We start from the raw sequence: 27,923 nt of genomic DNA on the forward strand, positions 1-27,923 counted from the left end.
TAAAAATCAAATATAACCATAAATCTTCGCTGTTTATTCATGTGTTCATCTATGATGTTCTTCACCACCTTTATGAAACTGAATCATGTGACTGAAAAGGCGAGGCGGCAGCAATAAACCACAACAAACTGGTTAATTTCAAACATTTCATTATTTTCTCCACATTAACTTCGAAACAACCTCATAAACCAAAGAGTAAGAAAGAGCATGCTTGGGCATGCAATGATGTCACAACATGATGATGCCACTGGGTGCGAAGTATAAAACATACAGTAGCAGAGAGTTTCTTTTTATATCATTCATAAACTCAGGACGTTTCGGTAAATCCACTGAGAGTTTAAAAGCTAGCGTTTATTTTACACTGCTCTCCATGTCTCACGTAGCCTTGTGTTGCTGGATTAAAAGAGACGAGAGGGAGAAACTCACAAACTGACACCAGATTGAGCAGGCTGAACAAACATGCTGAAAAAAATCTCATCCGGCCCAAAAAGTGTCTGGAAATGACACCGTAGAAACCCCATTTTTCCCTTTTTGACTGGTCCTAAAGGGGGAGAGAGACAAAACAGTGCATGCCATTTCAGGGTGGAAGGGAGGTTTGTGTGTGTGTCGTGTCTGTGTGTTTGTGTGTGTGTGTGTGTGTGTGTGTGTGTGAGAGAGAGAGTGTGTGCTGGGGGGGAAGGGCGGGGTCACCTTTCTTAATGTTGAAGGTTATTTGTCTCCTCTCAGCCTGGGTGTTTTATTATCTTGGGTCGGGGTTTTTTAAATAAATTAGAGACGGAAAAATGAATAAATACGAGGCACTCAGCATTCTCTCTGTCTTGCAAACTGCAAAAAAGTAACAAACTTTGATAATAATGACACATACACATATATAGTAGAATTAGTGGTTATAACATAACAGTCTCAAGGCTGTACAAAGGGGCAAGGCTGAACCCTCCTCAGTATGTCAGCAGTTAAATGTGTATGTTTTTTTTTTTCTTTTCTTTTTTTGCGTGCGAATGTGTTTCACTTAACAATAAATTCAGGAAGTTCCTCGAGGTTTAGACTCATGGGTCTTGGAGTGTGTTGGTCGCTGATGAATCCGATGCGCTCGGATTCGGTGATTCTGACTGGACGTGAGGTGACAACCAGGATGGAGTGCGTACAAATGAGGACAGAACAGTGATGTTAAAGGGATAGAAAATGCACTTTTAAAACCCCACACAGCCTCATGCAATGGTTGTGTGTGCAGTTCGTAGTGGAAAAAAGAAAAGAATAATGACGGAGCCCTTTAAAATGGATCTACTCTTGCAGCATAGTTCTGTATGTAGCGCATAGTGCGAATAGGGGTTAGAGACTGGTGGATGGGGGCCGACAGGGGAAAGGGTTAAAGGGGGGGGGGTTATTGTTTCTGGAGTGTGTGCCATGCTCTTGGTTAGCATGTCTCTCATGATAACCAGGAAACAAGGGTTGCTGTATTCTCGTCTAGGGTGATGGAAAAATGGGCAAAACTGCCTGTGCCATCTCCAGTCCATTGAACAGCTGATGGACACCCATGCACGTGTGTCCCGATACACCACGCTAGTTTAAAGCTGCGCTCTTTATTCTTACTTTCTTTTCTATGGTTGCAAGCTCAAAATAAGCATCTGAAAAGGAAACGGTGTTTTCGTAGAAACTGAAACGGGCTTCAACAGAGGTGGAAAAGACCAGTAGCAACAATAGAAAGGCTCTGCTGTGTCCGTCACTCGGGCTGCGGGCTCCAGTCGAATAGGCAGAATGTCCGTCTCAGTAAGTAATAATATAATATACCGTAGTTATCAATAAGTCTTAGTAGATCATACCTGTATAAGCTTAAATAAAGAAGTGAATGAAAAGAATGGCTACTCCAATATTGAGTAAAATGACCATAACCACCAGAATAGAGCTGGAGCCCTGAAAGAGAGGAGAGAAGGAGAAAAGGAAGAAGAAGTTAGTCCAGTTCATGCACAAGTTCTCTCAAAACAGATGTGTAGTCCCTCCCCTTCCCCTGTCCATCATGGGACCTTATTTAATAAAAATATGTACAGTACAGACGTATATCGAGCAAGACGAGAGCTGTTGTCCACTGAGCGATTTCACACAAAACCAAATAGTATAACGACAAACCTACGACACACTGCGACTTTCGTAACTTGCAAAATCATCTTTTAAATTGACAAATGACACGTGATTAATGACACAAACAGGATCAGAATATCTCTCCATGTTGACGACTGTAGACATTTTTCCTGATACGAGGTCCCGTGGTGGACGCTGGAAGGAGAGGGACTTCAGCTCTCTGTGCAAACTGATAAAAGAAAAACATGAAGTCGGCTTCAACTGAGAAGAGGAGGCCGTTAAAAGGGATCAAGGTTGTAATAAATCCTTTAAGTGGAACTACGCCCATTTTCATAATCATACATTATTCCTATTGTCTGAGATGCTCCAAAATATTAGTAAACATGAACAGCTGTCTAGCTGGTATAAAGTCTGGAGCTGCTCCACCGACAGTTAACTGGGATAAATGTTCGAGATCACTGGTTCCCAACTGGTCCAGACTTCTCCTCAATCATCAGCTCAAGGTTCACACAGTTTAATATATTCAGTGTCGTACTAGTGTCGATTGGTTGTGTTGTCAAATTAGGCTGCTGTCTCTGGCAAGTAGCTGTCCATTAGTAACTCACTCTATGGCAGGAAATTGCACTTCAAAATAAAAGCTCTGTGCTGGAAATTCACTGTACAAATTTGACATGTTTGTGAGTCACTTGCGGTCAATGTTAATTTTGACAGCTATTTTAGATTAAATCTTCGTAGATGAAAATGTTCAAACAAAAATTCATGACATTTAATTTAACTTTGAATCATTATGTTTTCTATGTTGTTGTTTTTTTTCATTCATGTTCAGAAATTAGAATCAATGTGACAGGTTGTATAAAAATTTCATGTAGACATTTTTTTTAACAACAACAAATAATTTCTGCACACTTACAAACTGTCATTTCTGCAGCATTAACAGCTTTCGCTGCTCCGCTCTGACTGTTTCTGCTGGCTACTGGTGCAGACTATTTACTGGAGTTAACAGCCTGTTGCTCATGCTGCATTTGAAGATAATCAGAAGCGCAGCCGTTCTCGGGCATGGCATGTCCAGTAGTCCACCACGAACATTTTCAATTTATCAACGAAAATGAATCATAGATTTCATCTTAGTTTTTATGATCAAGATCTATATTTAGCCTGTTATTGTTTCGTTTTTGTCATGGAAAAAGGTTGTTGCCAAGAATCACAATGTTTAGCTACAATAATTTCCAGGTAGAAAGCTCTCGCGTCCCTTTCACAAAATCAAACAGCACAGAGCAAACGCTGCCTCCAGCCACTTAAAAAAGGCCAACCTGGGTCAGTCGGACCACCATGTTTCACTATATATCTTTAAATGCTACAGTTACAGCTGAAAACGACAACAGCAATAAAAGTTTGATGATTTTACATATCTGCTCAATTCAAATTAGTTGCCAGTCATCTATCTGGAAGTGACTGTTGTTGGCGCGACGTCACAGTGATTTGGTCCATATGGGTACATCATCTATTTCAGAACTGAGAACACGACGACAGAATGAAGCTCATTTTGGTATAAAAATGAAAACGAACATTCTGTGTGTCCATAAAATCATAAAGTCAAATTTTACATATTGGACCTATTATTTTTTGCTTCCTTGATGAACCTTTGACGCTAAGTCTTCTGTCTATACATGAAGTATGAGAGCTTACAGGTGATTAGCTTAGCTTAGCATAAAGACTGGAAGCAGAGGGAAACTGCTAGCCGAGGCTACCAATGCCTCTAAAGCTCACTGGTTAACATGTTGTCGCTCTCATGTTTAACCTGGACACAAACAGGAATGTTGAGACGATAAGTTGTGGAAGTATTAAACTCTTAGTTTTTCTTTCGATGATTCAGTTGCTGTGATGAACCCTCAGCACATAAAGGGATTGTTAAACAGGCAGACAGGAAGCGTGCTGACTCACTGAGTTTGATTTGAGGGTGAGATGCTCTCCTTCCTGCTCCAGAGTGATGGGCTGAGACTTGAGGGGTGGGGAGAGGGTGAGGTCCCTGTGCAGCGGCCACTCCTCCAGCTCTGCCCCCACATTCAGGTTGTCCAGCATCTGTACAGAGTCCATGGATCCCTCTCTGACCGGCCGAAGGCCTCGCGATCGCAGCCTGTTGTTTTTGGGGGCCGGGGACTCCGGGCCCAGCCCCCGAGACGTCTGCGAGTCCGGACACTGGAGCCTCATGTCCACCGTATAGTCATTCATCCTCTCCTCGTCCTGCTCTGTGAGGCGCGAGTGGGCGGGGCTCCACCTAAGGGTGCTTTCAGCAGTCCAACCCCCGGTGAGGCCGTCTAGCCTTTGGTCGATTACAGCATGCTCGTTAAGCTTGTGGTTGGAGGGGTTGTGCTGCTTTGGATGGTGGTTGGAGTAGACATGCTCTCGAGGGTTGTAACTAGAGGAGACGTGGTCCTTTGCATTGTGATTGGAGGAGATATAATCTTGGGACTTGTGATTGGAAGAAGCATGCTCAGAAGTCTTGTGATTGGACATGTTATGTTCCAAGGCCTTGTGATTGGATAAAATGTGCACCTGCGGCTTGTAGTTGGAAGAGGCATGCTCGCAGGCCTTGTGATTGGTGGAAGAATGATCCCATGTTTTGTGATTGGAGGACGAGTACTCCCTCGACTTGTGATTGGAAGAGGCTTGCTTGGAGGGCTTTTGGTTGGACAAGGAGTGCTCCCACGCTCTGTAGGAGGAGGCGTGCTCCCGGGACTTGTGATTGGACGAGGATTTCTCCCGTGGTCTGTGGTTGGACAGAGGGGCTTGCTCGTGGCCGTTAATTTGGCCCTCCTGCTCCTCCAGGAGGGAGGGTGTGGTGGAGCGGCTGCTGCCCCCGCGGTCCGGATACATGTCATCAGTCCAATTGTTAGCCCCGCCCCTGGGCAGATCCATGCCCCGCCCCTCCACCAGCACCTGGATCTCTGCCCCGCCCTGATCGTCCACAGCGCTCTGGCGCATGAAGCAAGCATTTCTGGGGCGATGGGCGTGCTTGGGCGGGCTGTGGGGGGGCGAGGTGGGCACGCTCAGCACGGGGCTGAGATCAGGTGTTATTACAGGCGGCGTTGTATCCGGCGTGCACAGCTCCGGACTGTCTGTTCCCGTGGAGATCACCTCATGGTCTTTGTCCTTGCCGTCCTGGTGCTTGGGCCTCTGACATTCGAGCCCTACGAAAACAGTTGGAGAATAACACCAGTGAGGAGACCTGGCACCAAGCCACAGCGAGTCCATCGCCGTGTGTGTGTGTGTGTGTGTGTGTGTGTCAGTGTTATTAGCATGCAGGGTAACAAAAGGAGAGAAAAGCTGCATACAAACTGCATCTGGTGCTGACAGTCACTGTCGGCTTAGAGAGGATTAACTAAGTGAATACACTTGATTTGGTTTGAATTCTCAAAGGCTTTAATCCTCTGTACTTTATTATGAGATCAAAATATGTAAGTAAACACTGAACCCACTGTAAATCCACATGTTTAATATATATATATATATATATATATATATATATATATATATATATATATATATATATATATATATATATATATTTTATTAAGTCCAGGTACTTAAACATCTTTTTATGTAGATTTTAAATAAAGATAATGACTCCATCATTTGCTTCCTTTCTTTTCATTCAGTCACGACTCATGACTCATTGTTACAACTCGGGTCTCTGGGGGAAATGCAGCAACATAAAAGTGGGCCGAAATTTGGCCATAAAAGAAGAAAGCCAAAAGAAAAAGTAATGCTGTATATTTTGTAAGCTATCCAAACAGGATAATGTAATGACACACAGCAACAATCTTTGCAAATGAATAAGTTGAGTCATTCCATGAGGACCGTTCAGTGCTCAACATTTAAAAGGGAAAAACGAGGCAGTATAAAACTGTTAATGTTGTTTTCAGTGACTTTAGACACTAATTTTGTTTATTAGTGTGAAGTAAAATAAAATTAAATAATAAAAGTGAAAATTGCCGCTTGCAGCTATATTTATATTATTATACTATTTCTAATATTAGAACTATTATTCCAGAAATTTGCTATTACTTCCAATGTAATGTCTCACTGATAGTGTTAAAAACACCATACTGACTCAACAAGCTTGACGACAGTATCCAAGGGGGGTGGGGCTAAGCGAAGGGGCCATTGACTGAATGTAAATAATCACTAGTTGCAGCCAGTGGCGTAAGGTAGTTACCACACGCCCCACTGCACACTGGTGTGCAGTGGGGCGTGCAGTGTTTGTAAAAATGTAGGGAGCTTTGCTACTTTTTCCTCCTCTTCGTTTCCTTTTTGTCTTTTTCTTACTGCTGCTTCTATGTTTAAAAGTCATGACTGCTCATTGGACCTGCAGATGTGCTCAGCTTGGCAGTCATGACAGATTTAGCACCTAAACCAGCCCCTGTATTGTATCGTCTTGTCACATGATCAAATAAAGACTTGATATTAGGCCCAACAATCATCATTGCAAAAATCATATGACAAAAATATCAAAGAAAATAACGTCATTTAATTGAATTGTTTTTTATATATATATATAGTTTATTCATAGTTTTTCCAGTTCATGTAGAGTAAGCATATTATGTTGTTATAGATTGCCACTGGCTATTTTACCAAAAGAAAAGACAAGAAAATCATGACTGTGGTTGGTTTGTATTTTTGAAGGCACACAGCCTGTAGATAGCAAATGGCACCATTTTTTATTTAATGTGAGCGTAACCGCACTGCCTGCACTGTCTACATTTACGCCCCTGGTTGCAGCCCTACTTACACAACACTAGATTATTTTTCTGTCTCTCAACTAAACAATCATTGCAACGTGATTACATGAGTATCTGTATTCTAATATCCAGCAAAAAGTACCAGCTCCTTTGTTGGTTATCAGACAGCTGCAGGTTTTAAATGATTCTCTAAATGAATCAAAATATATGACACATACAGTCAGAGCTGCTGGTAAATAATCTCCATATGATAAAAATTAATGTGTCTGCTGACACAAGCATAATGTTTTTACAATCAAACATATGTTAAATGCTAAAAATCTTATTGTTATTCTGTGTTGTAAACATTTGATTAAATAAAAAGGTTATTCAGAGCAGCATGAGAATTTACTGGAAATAAAGTTGGACCCTCTTCTGTGTCGTCCACTCACCGTTCCCGTAGATGTGGAAGGAGGGAGAGAGCTCTTTGGCAGCGATCCGGGCCAGTCGACACTCCTCCATGGCCTTCTGCGCCACTCCTTCAGCTGCCTCCGCCTTCCCACGAGCGTGGCTCATCCTGAACAGGACAGGTAGAAACACTGCAGTCAGACTGAAGCTATGATGGTTATCATTACTGCTTTGTTTGGTCCCTGCTCTCTGCTTTACCTTCATAACATCACATCCAGGAAACATGTTTAGCTCTCTGAACTTTCTGTGAATTGTTGATTCAGTATTTATTTCATTGTTAGTTTGGTTTGTTTTGGAAGTTTCAGAGAGAAAAACTGACTGACAGGGAAGCAGAGGAATTTAATTGAAAAGTAGCCTTTTAAAGTTTGTGACTCTCATTTTAACAACTAGACCTAAAACAAATACATATATTATACAGCCACATGTCAATATGCATTGTGTTTTATGATCTGATATCTTCAGAGGCGTTACATCCTGTAAAAGCAACAGTCAGATGCTAAAATCAGCGACGCTTTCAACAGATGTATTGAATACTTTCTGCGCCACAATCCAGAGCTCATGAGCAGAAGATGTTCACTGGTTATATTTCAAAGTTTTTATCTGATTTGTTTAATGTTTGACGAGATTTGTGACCATTTTCTTTCTACTGAATTACACCCGCCAATACTAATGGCGTCCTCCTCGGCTGAGCTGTAACGTTAGCTACTGTAGCTCAGTGGTGCTAGGTGAGCTAGCAGTAGACGCACCCTTCCCTCTGCGTAGTGATACGGTTGGCATGTATATTTGGCAGAATGAAAATAGTTCCTACATGAAACTGCTCACAACAAGGTGTGTGGATTATCTTGAGTTACTGGGTCATGATTCCTAGAAAGAGACATTGATGCTGAGTTTGTCAAACGTATTTTATTTTTGGCACTTTGAGCACCACAAGCCGAGTCCCATCTAGTTCTATTATATTGGAGAGAAGGCAGACATCTGTACGGCCGATATCTCCAACACTCAGCAACTCACACCAAAACTATCCGGAGTGATACATAGCACTACAGGTAATTTTTGATTTGGGGTGAACTGTCCCTTTACATAAAGGATCTGGAACTCCACCCTTTCTGAAAAGAGAACATGTTACCTGGACATGGCGATCTCAGCTTTCTGTTTGGAGATGTCTGCAGCCTTCTCGGCAGCCTCCACGGCGCGGTCCACCTTCTCTCTGATCTTACTGGCCCTCAGTGGGATCAGGTTCTTGCGTTTCCCGCTCACCAACACGTTCTGCTTGTACTTCCCCTCCTCCTTGGTGCCATCAGGGAATGTGGTGCATCCGTACCCGTGCCTCTTGTTTGCCGCCCATTCACCTTCATAACGCAGGCCGTCTGAGCGCCGACTCACGCCCCAGCCGGCCCTCTGGTCGCTCCGCCACTCACCAGCATACATTTCAGTGACAGTGGCGTCCACAGGAGCTCCCTGTTCGCTCTCGCTGGTATTAGAGTGGATGTCAGACGCAGCAGAGCTGACGGTGCTCATGCCGGCCTCGCTGCAGAAGGAGCTCTGCTTGCTGAGCTGACTGGCCAGTGAGCTTTTGGACTCAGAGCGCCGCAACTTCAGGCCGCTCAGGATGGACTGCCGAAAGCGGCCTTTCCTCTTCCTCTGGCGCTCGGCTTCACTTGGAGCCGTCAAGGCAAACCCACCCCGGCCCACGGGGCTCCCAGCCAGCCCAGCCACCACCCCATCTGTGGGTGTGATGGCACTGCCGTCCTCCAGCACAGCCGGAGGGCCGTGGCTGTGCTCGGAACGGAGGGAGTTTATGGATGTTCTCAGCGGGAAGAGGATGACGGCCGCCATGCCGTACGGTACACTCTGACGCACGCCATAGCCGTGACGCATCCCGCCCAGCCACTGGCCTTGGTAGGTTCCTGAAAGACAAACAGACACAGACAGAGTCACAGTTACATCCTTCTTTTAATGGCAGATGCTATTTGCAACCAATGCTGTCCTTAGCCAATTCCTGGGCAACATCGAAATATGGCTTTAACGAGAACGGGTCTATTCAGCTGTTCTTCTAAAGTTAAAGTTAATGTTCACAGTCTCATTTAGGAGCTTTATACTTCCTATAGAAACATTTGTGACACGTGGGTTTCAGACTCTAATCAGCACCGATGACAGTCAGGACTGTTTATAATGCATCGCTTTCATAAACACAAAATGAGCAGTCAATATCTTGGCCCGGAGCCTTCCTAGAAACAGGTTTTGTCCAGGGATCTCAGTGTGGATCGCCGAAGCTGAAAACAGGTGAGTAGCTGGTGTCCACAACGTGCAACAGTACCATGAGAGAGCAGACATAAGGCGACGTCAGATGAGCAGAGACTCCAAAACCATGAGAACACACGAGGGAAGCCATCACACCTGTGTGGAGCCGACTGTAGGCAGGGTGGCTCCGACAAAAAGTCAAACAACCAGCGGTGAAGCTGAGTGGATTCCACGCTGCACACAAAGGCTGAATGAGCAGCCACACGGCGAGGTAATCTACAGCACAGGAAACCTCAGGCAGCAGGACAGGTAAACTCACTACAGTCTCTCCACACAGCCTTGGAGAACAGGCGAACAGACACCAGGAAGGAAGAGGCAGAGCTCTTGGTCGAGAAAGGCTGAGTGGTTCACCGGGGAGCAGACGAAGCAGGAGAGTGAGAGGCAGACGAGGCCGGTGATGAGGAAGCTGTCTGGGGATCAGCCCTAGAAAGGCTTGCATGGATATTGCAAAGAACAATCTGGCAACAAGAGTCCGTGATGCTGGAGTCTTTATAGTGGCAGAGAGTAATGAGCCACAGGTGAGAGCAGGTGGCTTGATGAGGTGGGTGTGGTGGACCGGCAGGAGCGGGAGATGTGTGGACAGGTGATAGGCTGACAGGTAGGTGTGGTGGAGAGGCGGGTGAGTGAGAGAAAGGCATGTATGGCAGGTCAGAAGTGCCCACTGTGACAGTATTAAGTCAACAAAGTCTAAAAATAAAAAGCCAACATTGACTCAGACGGTACGCAGACCCCAGTCTCCTGCCATCATCAGGTCAAAATCTAAATTTGTCCAAAACCTTGGTTTATGACTAAATACCTGAAAATCATTGCGTTGAATGTTTGTAAAATGTCATTATAATCTCTGCAATAGTCAATGAGACGTTTACTAAAAACATACTGTAGTACTAATCAGCCTAAAAGAGCCAACAGTGTCTCCTGATGTGGACGAACAAACGTGATACAGCAGATATATTGTGATGTCCCACAGACTTTATGCATCGATCCTCCTCATGTGTGAAGCTTTGTGTGGTTGCCTCTCTACACCAGGAATAAAATCTTTTAAAATAACTCGGTGCCAAACCGAGGCATGTTGGCACAACATGAAGGCAGTGAAAATAAATCAGATAAACCCAGAATAACAGCAGATATTTGGCATTTCCTCGGCTGCAGAGAAGGACATATGTACTTTATAAAAACTGACCGAGCGCTCGTATTTATCCAGCAAATCTGACGCCTTTGTGCCTGAGCTGTTTAAGATTCAACAGATTAGAGAGACAAACCAATAAACTGCAACACAACGAGAGGATTACTGTGTGTGTGATGTCTCATGATGTGATGTGAATTATTTTATGTGAAAAATGACTTCAGGAAACAAAACAGTTTCACATCAATCTTCTATCAGTCCACTAATTGAATGATCAACTGGGTCTCACTCCCAAACTGTCAAGGGTGGACGGATCAAACACACTCTGAACTTTTACCCAGGAGCCTGCAGTGTGTGTCCATCCCTTGGTCAGTGGCCCTCAGCATCAGACACTGATGCTACAAGGAACCCTTTAGCAGCAGTACGAGACACACTGGGCGGCAAACAGAACAAACAGAATCAGTCACTGTGACAAGTGCAGATTATTACATCTGAGCTGTTGACCCACAGTGCCCGTTCCCAGTGTGCAGGTCAGCTACAGCATCACCACAGAGAGAGTTGTGTATAAGAATAGGACTGTGTGTCGGTGTTGCTCTGCAGCTGTCAGAGATGTGAATGGAAACACATCCAACATACACTTACATCACCCAGATGTGCCGATCACCAGGATGAGGAAGAAAACAAACCGGAGTTCAGCTCCTTGTCCGCGCTGCTTTCAGACAGCCTTAGGACGTAAAAGCTGAACAGGATACGATGTAGGTAATATTAATGGAAACTCACCAACACTCTTCCTTAATGTAGCGTGTGATGACATGACAACACACAAAAACCTCCAGATGATAATTTTCTGATACTACGATACGTACTGGCGGAGGTGGAGCGGTGTGGATGAATGAAAAATGAAAACAATAGTTTATTCCAGGTGGTAACGTGTTACATGACATTGTGAATGTAATAATATTACCTGAAATCCTGTTGGCCATTTGTTACAGCTAAAACATCATATATTAGCCCAACACTGGTTATTAACAAAGTACTTATTCTAAGACAAACTACAATATTTTTTTAAACCAAACCACCTGCTTTTGTTGCTGAAACCTGAGGAAGAAAACCTAAAAACAAAGTGTTGTTACCAACGTTCTAAAAAGAGTGTATGACGAGCAGAAACTGTACATTTCCTGTGAAAATAGTTTATTTTGAAAAGACAAAATGCATGTAACAAGCTTAAAGCGTTGGTATTTTTACAAATCAGGAGTGAGAATGAGCTGCATTAATGTGAACCATTAACTAATGTTTTCATCTGGACTTGTTTAAACTGTTGGAGAATTTAATTCCTAACAAAACACCGGATTCTATGAACTCTTCATGTGGTTTTGTGTAACAATCTTCATTTGTGAAGTAACTACAGCCGTCAGATAAGGTAGAAAGTATCATATAAAGAAAATACTCAAGTACAAGAACCTCAGACTTGTACTTACATAAAGTACAAACAGAGCAGTACAAAGAGTAAACGTACTTAGTGGATGTGTTGAGGATGCGTTGAAGCGCGAGCCGACAGTTTGACAGTTTGATTATTTGTGAAACAGAGGAGCAGACGTGTTGTTTTCAGCTTGTTGTGAATTCTCTGTAAAACTTCTGAAAATGATCAATAAATAAAATAAAATCTTTTCCTCTACACAAACATTGAAATCCATCAGCTCTGTTGAAACCACAGAGGTTCCCACATGTCATCTCCTCCTCCTCCTCCTCCTCTTCCTCCTCCTCTCCATCTCAACACCAACGAAAAATAATCTGCCATCGACTCCTGGACCTCCTGGAAGGAGGAGAGCTCCCCGCAGAGGCTTAAAAACAAAGCAGGTCTGCTTTAAGGGGAGGTCAATGTCTTAAACCCCCCATCCTCTCCTCAAACCCCCCGAGGGCGGCGGAACAAGAGGTGGAGCAGATCCTCAGTTTCATATTTCAGCCTCCTGTTCAACTCACGGCTCGTCAGTTTCATTTACAGGAGCAGCAGCAGCTCCAGCTGACAAAGCTCAGAGACTTTCATGTCATGAAAGTTATTGTAACAGCTGTGTTGACTTCCTTCACTCGAGCCGGGCTCAGCCTCAGCACATCCCATACCTCTGACTCACAGAACAGAGTGATCAATCAACCAAGGTGACAGAAACAAGGGCTGTGTCTAACAATCACTTTCTCCATGAATCATTCAGTCTCTGAAATGTCAGACAAGATAGTGACTGACAGCCCAAAACTTAAAAATATTCACTTTACAAAGATTAAAAACATTGGAGATGCTGCAACTTGAGAGTTTGGTGATTTTGGTCAGTGACTCGACATATTTTGATTGATAGCTGATTGTCAAATTATCTTGTTACTGATCATCCTCAGATCACCTGATTAAGTAAGTGACTCATCATTTAAAACTGAAACTACAATCTTAAGTTTCATTAATCAAAACAAACATGAACATTTTAAAGAGAAAACTGGCCTCTGAATCATTTTTGCGGATCTGCAATTTAAAATTGTTTAATTTTCTAAATCAAAGATACAAATCAGTTTTCTCATGGGTCCATGAATAAGTCACATTTTTAAATGTTGTCATACCAACTGCCCCGGGGCCTCCTACCAGTTGGACGTGCCCGGAGCATCTCTAACAGGAAGCGCCCAGGAGGATCCTGATCGGATGCCTGAATCACCTCAACTGACCCCTTACCACACGAAGAAGCAGCAGCTTTACTTCGGATGTCTGACTCCTCTCCCTATCTCTAAGGCTGAGCCCAGACACCCCTCAGAGGAAACTCATTATGGCCACTTCCACTATATGCGATCTCATTCTTTCAGTCACTACCCAGAGCTCATGACCGTAGGTGAGGGTTGGGACTGAGATGGACCAGGAAATCAAAAACTATGACTTGCAACTCAGCTCCCTCTGAACCACGACGATCCGGCCCAACACCTGCATCACTAGGGATGTTGCACCAAACCTCGATCCATCTCACGCTTCATTCTACCCTCACTGTGAACAAGACTCTGAGATACTTGAGCTCCTTCTTTTGGGGCAGTACCTCACTCCCAGCCCAGAGGGAACATCCACCGGGTGTTAACTGTTAGCATTAAAAGCCAAAATCCAAAGACCGCATTAATGTAATCAAAGTGGAGAACTGAACGTTTACGTGTTATAAGCAGATTCTGCAGTTTCCATTGTAGAATCTGTCGGCAGCCCTGTGTGAAAGATGATTGGGGGGGGGGGGGGGGGGGGGGGCTTTGAGTTTGAACGATGCTGCGCTTTAGCCAATCACAATGGAGGGGGCGTGGCCGAGACGTGCAGGTGTCCCCAGGAAATGTGCACCTACAGAATCAGCAAGCTCCACGTCCATAGCGACCGCTCCACCCAAAACGCTGTCTCATCAATGTGAAAACAAATATTTTTCTGGCAGATGTCTTAGTTACAACATGATTGAGCTAACTGCAGTAGTTTCATGTCGTATCCAACAACGGGAGGCTTTTAACAGATGACATCCCGATGTTGCTAACTGTCCCTGTCAGCTGCAGCCACTGATGCTTTCTAGACATCGTGATTTCCCCTAACTGAATAAATACCACACATAGCAACACAAAACTGCTTTGCTAGCTCAATCATGTTGTAACTAAGATATCCGCTGGAAAAAATATTTTATTCACGGACCGTTTATTGAGTTATTACCTTATTTTTATACAGTCTATGGTTATTACAGCCACCGCTAACGGCTAACGTTAACAGCTAACGGTTAGCCCAGCTAATCTACAATAACCATGTTAATTACAAAACACAGAGAAATAGTAACATTTGTTCAATCATTGTGTTCATAGACTTAACAAACATCAGATTAGTCTACACAGTGATATAGTGACGTGAAAAATATGATATATAGCTAAACTCTGCTGGTTTTCTACCCGAAGTGTTTGTAAACAACACAGTGATTCCCTGGGGGCACCGCCGCAAGTGAAGGGCGTGAGTGATTGCCGAGGCCCCTGCACTTCCGTTAGTCGAAAAACTCCGGGCTGTGCCTCCAGAGGTAAAGGAAGAAAAAAAAATTTTTTTTTTTTTTTTTTTAACCGATGGATTTCCAGATTGGACACAAAACAACTTGATGATTCACCAGGAATCTTTGTGTCTGTGTCACGTGATGAGTGTCAGTCCAATACTGTCTCTGTTTTTGGTCTCCACCAGCACCTGAGGGAATTATCTGTCTCTGGCTCCACTGTGTTCACCAGCTGGTCTTTAAATGTGTCTATCTGCTGTTTGCTGCTCAGCAGGACGTGTACAGTGGGTGTTAATAAGGAGTTTTAATGTGAAAGCTGAATGGGAACAGCAACAAGGCTCAGCCATGATTTCCGTACTGAATGCCTATGGAGAGCTGTGGTCATGCTGATGCGCATGTGGCTCCTTTCATAGTAAACTGAAGGATCCACATCAACCCTCAGAAGTAAACGGGAGGGCAGGGAGGTGACGTAACGTCCTCCTACTACCAACATCAGGTGAAACTGAAACTAAGTACAGTAGACGCCCCTTGGACTGGAGTAAAGAACAAGAGATTGGAACATGAACAGCTGGCGTGCTTGGTATGAATAGAGTCAAGACAGTCACAAAAAATGGGGTGCATGCAGACGTCCACACAGGGGTCGATGCAGACATGATGATAATGGCGACATTTACGTTGCGCAGACCAAAGCGGATGCTCTGTCTTGCATCGTCTGTATTTTTTTTTACTAAGTCAGTTTTCTTTCTGTCCTTTTAAGCTGTTTTCTTTTTTGAATCCGATTTTGCTTTTTTGGGGAACAACATGACAATACACGTTGGTTATCAGCAGCATGAGCAGTCACTCACTCTGCTTCTGTCAGCTCCTCCACCCTGTTCACCTCCAGTCACCTTATCCAGGGCCGAGGATGAGCTCATCAAAAGCCCACTCCTCTTCACACCCAGATCCTCAGCTCCCTCTTCATCTCATCTCATCACCACCAGGGTCTTGACACCTTGGGGGAGGGGGTTCCTTAATCTACTACGTCTTCGCCACCCTCCTGGAATATATGACATCACGGTGGGGTCTAAACGCCAAAGACTTTTCACATTACTGTTACTTATGTGCACATGTATATAAACATTCTTTTATCTCAGAACGAGTCTCTCCTGATAGAAACTGAGAAAATGTCCCTTCAGACCTGTTAATATATTTAGGAGTTACACCTAAAGATGAGGTTAGGGTCAGGATCAGAGGTGTATCCTGAGGATACTCACACTGATTGCCAAGAAACTGGAAAGATGCAAAACTACGACCTGCAGTAGAGATGCTCTTCACACCACCATGTGAGGAGCATCTCTACTGCAGATGCAAAGTTTCCTGCTGCCTGCGAGAAAAAGAAGCAATGCGATGATGACAGAGACAAGAGACAAGAAGCAGCTCCTAGCGACGGTCTCTGACCACATCTGGACACACTTTATAGAAAAAATCTAAAAAAACCCCAACAGTTATGAAGTGCTCGCTTCGCCTCCCAAAAACTCTTTCAAAAGTCCCTCATACACTGAAGTCAGCTGCAGATACTGTTGGTGAGAATGTAGTTTGCTAGCCAACATTAGTTGTCACCAGTCATCTGTGGGGCTTTAAACTGTTTTGTTTCACAAAGAGGAAGAGATGGAGAGATATTTCATTTATCAATTGTCCTTATTTGTGTGATTAGCCTACCTGTTACACTTTATTTAACATGTTTTATTAAGTGCAGTTGTTTTATTTTGTCATCTTAAGAAACACACAATTGTCCTTTTACGCGAGTATAGACTTTCAGTACTCGACCCACCACTGCCGTAATCTTGCCTGACATATTCACAGTCTTATTAAGTTTGTTCTTATTAATACAAACGATAAAAAATACCAGGCTATAAATCAGAAAGTTGGAAAACTCTCTACAAATGAACAATAAAAAAGAACCAGTGTGTTTATCTGCTCTGAACTGTCACAGCTTCCTCAAATTAACCTGAAATGTGACGGCAGCTCGTTCAGCTGAGATGATTTACATTCATTTAATGTCAGAAAAAGCAAATTATAGCAGTATTCAAATTAAACTCATGTTCTTCACCCTGAGCTCACTGTGAGACGCTGCTGGTTAAAGTCAGTGACATCACTGATGTTGTTGTGTTGTGTTGGAGGAAATAATTACAGCTATTAAATGATTGTGGTGATGAGTTTCTGGGAAATGACCACTTTGGGTGTTTCCTCCATCGCGCCGCTTAATGACCGGCACTACAGAGTCATCATGGTTTGTTCCAGCGAACTCTTCTTCACACAGGTTTCAAACACGTAGCTCACGGCTCAGAGTGGTTCATAAGAGGAAAGGATTCAGTGACAAATAATGTGAGGAGTGAACAGAAAAGTTTCACTATGAGTTAAATCTGTTTGAAAACATTTAAGTTTCTGTTTGATAAGTTTAACAGCAGCAGCTTTCTAAATCCGAGTTTTGGTTGATGTCATGTTTTGTATCATTTCCTGTTCGATCACATCAGTAAAGTGATTTTTTATCCTCTAAAACAGGAAACTCTTAATAACAGATCCTGAGCTGCAGCTGTCTGTGGTGCTGACATGAAAACCTGAGAGAGGATTTAAAAGTTTTTCCATGCGGCTCTCCATGTTTTCACAAATAAAAAACAGGAGTCACTGCGTCCTGATTTAATAAATACAGTTTGTACTGTAGTCTAATTTAGTTAGTGTGCAATTAGTGTTGTCTCACCACCATCCACTATTATTATAAATAATACAATTATTATTCAGCTCTGATCAGCACCCACATTTCCCACATTTCCTCATGCAGTGCACTGTGGGAGAAAAGTGCCTGCTGACAGCACACTCAAAAACTGAGTGTTTTTAGGACTGAATTTGAGTATTTTCTGTTTTGTCACTTTTCCAGTGTGCAACACTAAAGCCTCAATTTCAGTGTGTAATTAATTTGTTTCAGGAGCTAAAGAACAAAATCAACTGACTCTAAAACAGTGTTGATTGAGAGACTGATTTTTGTTTGTTTGTTTGTTGTGGCCACTGGAGAGGGAAACAACACGCTGAAAACACAACACTGAAAGTTGTTATAATAACGACAGAAAAGAAAAGAAAAGAAAATCAAGACATTTTTGAAATTGGTTGAGTATTGAGAGACAGCGCTGTCAGCTGCACGAACAGGCTGTAATGTAACTACTCTGTTCACACCGTCAATGTACGTCTACTAAGAATGTTCGTTTTGTCACTGACAGGCTCAGATTGTTATTGTACGTTACTCTTGTTCCCATTAGTCTCTGCCTCGTTTCCACTGACGCATGTGACTGGTGTCTGTAGATACGTAAATACACCGATGATGCCTCTAGTGTGCAACCCCAGGAAGTGCATTTGTTTCTGAATGGATAGAAACCTGACAGAAACTACCAGTAGCCGTGGGGGAGGGGCTAATGTTGTCCCTTTTTGCCATCCAGGAGTTTGGAATATGTGCTTGGAACATTACCGGGACAAAAACAGGACCAATGTTGGACCATGGCAACAAATGAATGAAGATGTTGACCTGCCAGGTACAGAGTGTGATTTGTGAAATATTTCATTAGAAATCTGACTGTATATAATGTATAACCATATTTTAGCAGAATACAACACACTTGACAATCAAGTCAGTCAAGTCAAGTCAGGATGGCAGTCGACCAAAGTGCTGCACATTGGGGGTACAGAGTTAAAACAACATCAATAACAAAAATAAAATAGATGTAGAAAACAACGATAAAAAGACAGAGCAAACAGTGCAAACATTAAAATACACATTAAAAAAAAATCAAGACAGGCAACAGCTAGTTAGCAGCCTGTTAGCTAAGCTAGCACATTGTCATACAGTCTCTCTGAAATCCACTGTAGAAGTTCAAATTTCTGAACATACTCGAAGCAATTTCTGGACCGAAACATTACAGAGGGGAGGAGTTTTGTCACTGACAGGCTCATATTATTATTCTAAGTGTCTGACAACACTATAGAAAGGATCCCTACAGAGATAGAGCTGTTTGTTAAAGGAAATAGCCTGTTAGCTAGTTAGCAGCCTGTTAGCTAAGCTAGCACACTGTCATACGGTCTCTCCTAAATCGACGGTAAAAGCACAATATTTCAATCTTTTTTGTACGCAATAATAACAACGCGGTAAATTCTGCACCGAAATATTATGGACAGCACATCAGATATTACGGAGATACCCACAGGAATGAATGGACTTTGGTTGTCTCCGTACACATACGTAAGTGGAAACGAAGCGTCCAACACAAAAACACGGGTAAACAGGGTCCAGGTTGGAAAATATCAGAGTTACACTTTAAAGTACCAAAAATAAAAGTTCTCATTATGCAGAAAATTCCATTTAAGAATGAATAACAATGTCTGTTTTATTATTGGATTATAATTATTGATGCATTGATTTCATTATGACGTAATCTTCCAGTTTATAATGGAAATAAACCCCCAGTGTGTTAATGGGGCCATGTCAGAGTGAACACACAACATACAGTACCACACAGCATTAGTATGTAGTCAGGAAGTGGGTCACAGACAGAAGCTGCTTCCCAACTCAATGCTACACATTGATCCTACTCGAGATTTGAGGAGGTTGTGTTCAGTTTAAATTCAGTAAAGTCAGAACAGTGAAAACACTGAACACATGAAAGAGTTTGTCCTTTTGATGGTGTTGCTGATGGACACTACCCTCCCACAATGCAATGCAAACAGAATCTGAGGAGCCACTCACAGCTGCAAAACATCAAAATAAACTTCAGACCTGAGGAAACAAAACAGGTGTCAGATCTCTGTGAAGTTTCATTTGTCTCCTCTCAGATCTGATCTGAGGTCTGCTGGTGGTGGTGGTGGTGGTGGTCCTGCATTCAAAAGTTCAGAACACGTATCTGCATCTGAATATTTATTAAAAATACCAAAAGTAAAAAATATATTACACAGCTGTGGTTCCCAACTGGTGCAGCCACAGGGTCCAGATTACTCCTTTGTCATCAGTTCAAGGTCCTCACAGTTTATTACATTCAATGTCACACTGGCATTTGGACATGTTGTTGAGTTAGTTTTCTGTCTCTGTTGAGTAGCTGTCTCTTACTCTACAGCAGGAAACGGCACTTCAAAATAAAAGCTTTGTGCTGGAAATTCAATGTACTTAGAAATAAAGTATGTTTTTTACCAGTTAACCAGTGGGGCTTATTCGTGTATCAGAATTTAGAATCAAGGTGACAGGTTGTATAAAAAAAAATTCATTACATTTTTTCTACAACTACAAATAATTTCTGCACACTTACAAACTGTCATTTCTCCAGCATTAACAGTTGATGCTGCTCCGATCTGACTGTTCTGCTGGCTACTGAAACATCGTGGTGCAGACTATTTACTGGAGTTTACCAGCCTGTCGCTCATGCTGCATCTGAAGATAATGACAAGCACGGCTGTTCTTGGCTTTTTTAATGTCCGACAGTCCACCACTAATCAAAAGTGCTTGTGGTCCATTTACAATGTATGTGCGACCATTGTTTGGACATAATCATCAGGATCAATATCAGCTAACTGTGTCATTAGAAAATCAAATCAGAACAGTATTTCTCTGATTAAATGATATTTCATGTTCTGGTGAAACACAGATCCATCGTCCGTTCCAATGGACAGATAATTCTGAAATAATCCAGAGTAAGAGCTGTAAATGTTTCATGTTCACTTCAAAAACTGCTTAAATACAAAGTATGCACTGTAACAGCCTGAGTAATGGACTGAAACGTGCCTGACTCTTCCTCCTTGCCTCACGGTCGGCCATGCTTGTTAAAAAAGGGGCGTGGCTCTACTGCAGTCCACTTCAGATGATGTGGAACACTGTGATTGGCTTAGAGACAATCCAGTCAGATAAGTCTGTGTATTTGGGTGGAGTCAGGGGCCGTACACATGCTGCATCTTTAACCAGCTGGAAAACACGAGGTCAGGCACTGTGTGAGACTCTTGCACCTTTTCCGTGCCAGCTTTCAAGAGCGCGGAGGCGGGTTGCGTCTGAGGTTGCTGAGCAACCATAACAACCACCGTGTCATAGCCTACTAAGATATAAACCTGAGTGCAGAGCTGATCTTCTTCCAGGCGCTGCTTTTTGAGCGTGTATTGGGCTAAAATATTGGCTGTGAGACGGATGTAAAGCTCTGACAGCTCTGCACTAACATGATCAGCTTCTCCTCCATATTTATCACAGACTGATATTTACTGAAGAAGGAAATATATCTGTCAGCTGTGATTGGTTAGTCCTCGTCACATGACATGCAGTGTGCACGACTAAATTCCAAAAGTTGAGCTCTGTGGTGCTTGTCAAATCATTTTTTAAGCACTGGGGAGGGGCTTAGGTTTGTTATAATGGCAAAGGGGAGCGGCAAACAACTGTAAATGGCTATTTTTTTTGTATTTATCTTACTGCCAATTTTTAATGAAATTTTTTTGGAAGGCCTGTTTTCTTTAAAAATCGCCTGAAGGACACCATTTATCAGCCAGAAACTGTACAACCAGAAATTATCATTGGATTTTCGAATTTCGGATGGTCTTTGGACACATCATGTGCAGTGAACACTTCAGTCAGAAGAGAAAAACACAACCAAATCTAAGCTTAAAAAAATGTATAGATCATCAAAATCACTGTATTCTATGTCTCATTTAAAATCTGGCCAAAAAGAAACTGTTTGCAGGAACAAACCAGCAGCACGACAAGAGTGGAAAACTGAGGTTTTTTTCAACTCCAGGATTTCATCTTCAGCTTTTAACTTTCTAACATTAAAGTGTACGTTATTAAAACCTAACAGCTAATTGATGGTGGAGCGAGGGTCGTGCATTTTCTGCTAGTCACTCAGGAGGCTCAAGGAAAAATATCTGTATCTTCAGGGAAGTCACACCCCAGCCACCCCCCTCCTCTGATAAATAAAGAACAGTCTCTAATATATCATCCTTTACTTTAAAGATTTCCACAGTAAAAACACAAAAACAAAATAAATTTTAAAGGAGAAACAGCTGTTGAAACTCAATAAATATGCAGTTTGTAAGAGTTTTTTTTTTTGCAACAAAATGATAAAAATCACTTTTCGGTTTGTTCGTTTGCACAAACTAACCAGCACGACAAGAGGGAAGAACTGAGGCTTTTTTTCAACTCCAGGATTTCATCTTGAATTTTCAATTTTCAAACATCAAAGGGTACTTTATAAAAATCTAATAGCTAATTGATGGTGGAGCGAGGGTCGTGCATTTTCCATCTGTCATTCAGGAAGATTCAAGGAAAAATATCTGTAGCCTCTCAAAATACAAGAAAAAAGACAAAGTCACCCTCCTCCTCTGATAAATAAAGAACAGTCCTTTACTTCCTGTCTCATCATGTGGTACAAAATGGCCAAACACATTGTTAACTGTGAGCAGAAACAGATACCACTAACAGATGAATATATAAACTGTATGATGAGTCTGCAGGTGAGTCCTGTGAGAACTGATGAACCAGACTTCAGCCTCAACTGATTCTTTTTTTTTTTTTTAGGTAACTTTCTGTATTTTTGCTGAATAAGTATTTTCTCCTGTTGAATCATAGTATCGTCTCATTTACTGACATTTATTTCCCTTATTAAAGCTGATTTAAACTCCTCAAACTGACTTCCTGTTTCAGTGTCTGTGCATCAGGAGCTGTCCGCGGTGCTGAAACCAACACGGACTGTCTCGCGCTCGGTGCACGAGGCTGCATGATATTTTATTATCATTTTTAATAAGAGCTCACTGTGTTGACAGGCCTATCAGTGTGTGTGTGTGTGTGTGTGTGTGTTCGTGTGTGTAAAACAGCGTCCTTCACATTTATTGGGTTGTGGAAAATGTGTCAGCTCGTGCGTGCTATATTCATCTGTCAGCGGTCTTCCACGTGAGCGGAAGAGAGGAGCAGAGCTGTCGCGTGACGCAGTCGGTTTTTTTTTTTTAATATGTGTTCCTTCTCCTCACCTCCATCTTTGTTTCAGATTTTACGGTCTCGTGTTAAAACAGCAGGTGTGAGGATGTGAGGCTTAGTGCACGCGCTGTGAGCCAGCCTCCACCTCCCGGTAAACAACCTCCACCTTCAATGCAGCACACACACACACACACACACACACACACACACACAAGAACACACACCGTGTTTTCATTCCACCTGCATCACTTATTGACCTGGCCTCCATCATCCGGGCCCCGGGCGGTGCTCGGCAGCGGGCGGAGCGGGCGGAGCAGGCCGGGCAGCATCGGTTATCAAACGGCCTAGATTTACAAACGAGACTGACGGAGACAGGGAGCCAATCAGAGGAGCAGGAGAGGCGCGAGCTGGTCTCTAGTGACACGCTGACCTGCTGTCTCGGCGTTACCATGGCGACAGAGGGTGGGATGCAGAGGGGAGAGGGGTGAAGGTGTGTTGTTATAAGTGTGTGTGTGTGTGTGTGTGTGTGTCTCTAAACACAGGAAGTGATGAGATTTCAGCACGGTTTAATTTCTAATATTAGAAACAGGCGTCCTCCTTTCAGCGTCCACAGTCTGATAATCTAATAATGTCAGAATGATGGAGGCCGGTCAGACGGACAGACACACAGACCTCCTTCATACTGAGGCCGGTCAGACGGACAGACCTCCTTCATACCGAGGCCGGTCAGACGGACAGACCTCCTTCATACTGAGGCCGGTCAGACACACAGACCTCCTTCATACTGAGGTCGGTCAGAGGGACAGACCTCCTTCATACCGAGGCCGGTCAGACACACAGACCTCCTTCATACTGAGGCTGGTCAGACGGACAGACCTCCTTCATACTGAGGTCGGTCAGACACACAGACCTCCTTCATACCGAGGCCGGTCAGATGGACAGACCTCCTTCATACCGAGGCCGGTCAGACACACAGACCTCCTTCATACTGAGGCTGGTCAGACACACAGACCTCCTTCATACTGAGGTCGGTCAGACACACAGACCTCCTTCATACCGAGGCCGGTCAGACAGACAGACCTCCTTCATACTGAGGCCGGTCAGACGGACAGACCTCCTTCATACTGAGGTCGGTCAGAGGGACAGACCTCCTTCATACTGAGGCCGGTCAGACACACAGACCTCCTTCATACTGAGGCCGGTCAGACAGACAGACACACAGACCTCCTTCATACCGAGGCTGGTCAGATGGACAGACACATAGACCTCCTTCATACTGAGGCCGGTCAGACCTCCTTCATACTGAGGCCGGTCAGACACACAGACCTCCTTCATACTGAGGTCGGTCAGAGGGACAGACCTCCTTCATACCGAGGCCGGTCAGACACACAGACCTCCTTCATACTGAGGCTGGTCAGATGGACAGACCTCCTTCATACTGAGGTCGGTCAGACACACAGACCTCCTTCATACCGAGGCCGGTCAGACAGACAGACCTCCTTCATACTGAGGCCGGTCAGACGGACAGACCTCCTTCATACTGAGGCCGGTCAGAGGGACAGACCTCCTTCATACTGAGGCCGGTCAGACGGACAGACCTCCTTCATACTGAGGCCGGTCAGACGGACAGACACACAGACCTCCTTCATACTGAGGCTGGTCAGACGGACAGACCTCCTTCATACTGAGGCCGGTCAGATGGACAGACACACAGACCTCCTTCATACTGAGGCCGGTCAGATGGACAGACACACAGACCTCCTTCATATTGAGGCCGGTCAGATGGACAGACACACAGACCTCCTTCATACTGAGGCCGGTCAGACGGACAGACACACAGACCCCCTTCATATTGAGGCCGGTCAGACGGACAGACACACAGACCTCCTTAATACTGAGGCCGGTCAGATGGACAGACACACAGACCTCCTTAATATTGAGGCCGGTCAGACGGACAGACACACAGACCTCCTTCACATTGAGGCCGGTCAGACGGACAGACACACAGACCTCCTTCATACTGAGGCCGGTCAGACGGACAGACACACAGACCTCCTTCATACTGAGGCCGGTCAGATGGACAGACACACAGACCTCCTTCATACTGAGGCCGGTCAGATGGACAGACACACAGACCTCCTTCATAATGAGGCCGGTCAGGTGGACAGACACACAGACCTCCTCATCATGTGGACATGGGCGGATATAAAGGCTGTGAAGCCCCTGAGCACCAACATGTAATGGGCCCCCACCCTCCTGCACTGGAACAAGACACCCAGACTCAAAAGAGATGTGAGTGTGTTGTTCGTGGTTTTGCAGCTCTTGATTGTCACTTTTTGTCTCTGAGTCATTTTGCATCTGACTGTAGTTGTTTTGTGTCTCTTTGTAGTCACTTTGTTTTTTTTCTGTATTCATTTTGCATCTCATTGTATTTGTGTTGTGTCTCTTTGTAGCTGTGTTGCTCTTTGTAGTAATTTTATTTTTCACTTTGCATCTGGTGCTTATTTTATGTCTCTTCATAGTCATTTTGCGTCTCACTGCAGTTGTGTTGTGTGTCTTTGTAGTCATTTTGCATCCCATAGTAGTTGTCTTGCATCTCTTTGTAATCATTTTGTTTCTCACTGTAGTCTTTTGAATCTGGCAGTAATTTTGTATCTCATTGTAGTTGTGTTGCGTCTCTGTATTTATTGTGCATCTCTTTGTAGTCCTGTTGCATCTGTATGTAGTTCCATTGCATCTCATTGTAGTTGTCTTGCATGTTTTTGTAGTTATATTGTGTCTCTTTGTAGTCAATTGGCATCTGTGTAATAATTTTGTGTCTCATTATTGTTATTACGTCTCTTGCAGTCATTTTGCATCTAATTTTAGTTGTTAAGTATCTTTTTTTTAAATCATTGAACATCTCTTTTTAGCCCTTTTTGCACCTTATTGTAATAATTTCCATGTCTTTGTAGCCCCTTTTTGTCTTTTTGTAGCCACCTTGCATCTTTTGTAGTCATTTGTATCTCTTTTGTAGTTTTGTGTCTTATTGTAGTTGTCTCGTGTCTGTGTCAGAGTTAAACTCTCAGGTTCTTTTGGTTGAAAAACTGCAGCTTAAGTTTTTATACTTTACATAATCCTGAATATTTAGTTGATGCTGGAGACGAAGAGAAGCCGACTGACTCCTGTCTGGAGCTTTCTGCCACAGCAGATCCACTCTGTCTCTCTTCTGCACAGATACTATACTAAATACTACTGATAAGGGCCCCTTGAAGCCCCAGGGGCCCTTGGGCCTGGGCCCTGTAGGCCTGCTCAGTAATCCATCCATGCATGTGGATGTGACCTACATGTTATTTATGTAGCGTACATCGTAGATGTGTTACAGTAGATTTCAGCAGCAGGCTAAGTAAGCAAGTCGCTCCACTTGCAGCCTGAGAGTCAGTTTGTGGAACGATGAAGAGATGAGATGTCAGACGAGACTGAATCTGATCTGTGAGCCGACGTTAGTGAGAAGATGCAGGAAGAGAAAGCGTTTCAGCAGTCTTACCTCCATCAGAGTAGGTTTCAGTGCCGTATCCATCCTGCAGCCCGTTGCTCCACGTCCCCTCGTACCGGGCTCCGCTCGCCGTGCTCTCCAGCTGCCCGTAGCGACCTTTGAACCCCTGCGTCCACTCCCCTCTGTACTCCCAGCGGCCCTTGCTCTCCACTCCGATGCCATGCCGCTTGCCCTGTGCCCAGGTGCCCTGGTAGCTGTTCCCGCTGGGCCACGTGTACACGCCCAGGACCTCGAAGCCGTGGCTCCAGGCACCTGCATACTCGCCCTGACCCTGGGGCCCCGTGCAGACCCCTCGCCCGTGGGCCTTACCCTGCTCCCACCCCCCGCAGTACGACCCCCCGTCATCAAAGTCAAACCTGCCTCCAGTGGACATGCATGAAACAGGTTTAGGCAAATCCTTAGAATGTCAAGAGAAAGAAAAAACAAAGGCCGGGTTCACTCAGGAGGAGCAAAGAGGGAGGAGGCCTCGTTTGAATCTGGTAGCATGGAGGTGCAGGGCCTCGACTCTCCCTCTCCTCTTAGTTTAGGACGTGAAACACCAGCTCCTCATTTTAAAAGCAGCCGGACGTGGCCCGAAGAGCATCACCTTATGACGGAGAAGCAGCCTAAGCCTCAGCGATGGGTCTGGAGTGACGAACGCAGCTGCCGTGCATGCTGCTTCCCATGGGCATGCAGGCTCAGAGTGCTTCTCATCCTCCTCCTCCTCCACTTCCTCCTCCACCTTCCTGCTCCACGCAGCCTCGCAGCTGGGGAGCTCGCCGGCCCGTCGCCTCAGCCCGTGCAGCGGGGCGCTCCAGACAAGTGAGGCCTAGGCTTTTCCAGCAGTCCCAGAGGCCCACAGAGCGGTGGCAGCAGCAGCGACCGAGCTCGGCTCAATCAGACATTACAGCATCCACACATCCCTGCCGCACCGCCGGCACACGGAGGGGGAGACAGGACGGGGATGCTGCTGCACTGTACGCCATCAAAAAAAAAGAGAAAAAAATCAGAGAAGTTGTAGCTGTAGCATGGCCTGGAAACAAGGCTCAGACACACACATCCATAACCACACACAGCCTCAGCCTCGCACACACACCTCGGCAGACATAACGGAGAGTGAATATCTCCTCTTCCTCCTCTCCGCTCTGCTGTGATCTGAGGATGAGCCACTCTCTCCTCTCCTGGAGACGAGGATGTGAAGAAGACAAAATTAATTATTCCTCTCCTCTTCCCTTTGTCCTCTCCATCTCAGCGCTCGTCTGAAACCTGGATTGTTGTTGTATCCCAAATCCACCAAGTCATCTGTCCTCTCTTGTTTTTCGGCCTCTCTCTCTCTCTCTCTCTCTAAAATCTGCTCATTACAGGACTGTTCCACCCCAGCCAATACCCCTCCCCCACACACACTCACACACACGCACACACACTCCTTCCCTCAGCTCTTAAAGAGATAGAGACGGAGGGATGGTGCGAATAGCTGCATGCACGGAGCTGGCTGCTCTTTCCCTTCGGGGATACAGCCTGCTCTTCCTAATTATCCAGCCTTATTTCACCCTCTCCTCCTCCCAGACTCAGATCTGGTCAGTCAGCATCTGTTTTCCTGATAACTGGAGGTTTGTGAGCTCATTGATCCTGTGACACTCTTGCCCCAAAACCTAATTGTTGTTAGTCTTTTTCACTGTTGTCTCGGAGGCAGACTGATGGACTGGAGCCGTCGCTGAGGGAGCCTCATCAGACCCAGACTGAC

The 27,923-nt window shown here is 44.4% G+C and overlaps 1 protein-coding gene across 2 annotated transcripts; it reads right to left on the reverse strand.

The window, feature by feature from the left end:
• Positions 1-132: 132 nt before the first annotated feature.
• On the reverse strand, positions 133-27,923 carry jph3a (junctophilin 3a). 2 transcript variants are annotated; one of them, XM_033629344.2, is made up of 6 exons: positions 27,276-27,923; positions 26,192-27,154; positions 8,389-9,169; positions 7,247-7,371; positions 4,018-5,264; positions 133-1,911 (listed from the first exon to the last, which is right to left on the reverse strand). In XM_033629344.2, exons 2-6 carry the CDS (start codon positions 26,571-26,573, stop codon positions 1,831-1,833), a joined length of 2,616 nt encoding a protein of 871 aa, XP_033485235.1. In that variant the 5' UTR covers positions 26,574-27,154; positions 27,276-27,923; the 3' UTR covers positions 133-1,830. The 2 variants fall into 2 exon arrangements, with proteins under 2 accessions (XP_033485235.1, XP_033485226.1); XM_033629335.2 differs by having other exon boundaries at positions 26,192-27,558.

This window comes from Epinephelus lanceolatus, chromosome 2, assembly GCF_041903045.1.
Source record: "Epinephelus lanceolatus isolate andai-2023 chromosome 2, ASM4190304v1, whole genome shotgun sequence".
In the NCBI taxonomy this organism is placed as follows: Eukaryota; Metazoa; Chordata; class Actinopteri; order Perciformes; family Serranidae; genus Epinephelus; species Epinephelus lanceolatus.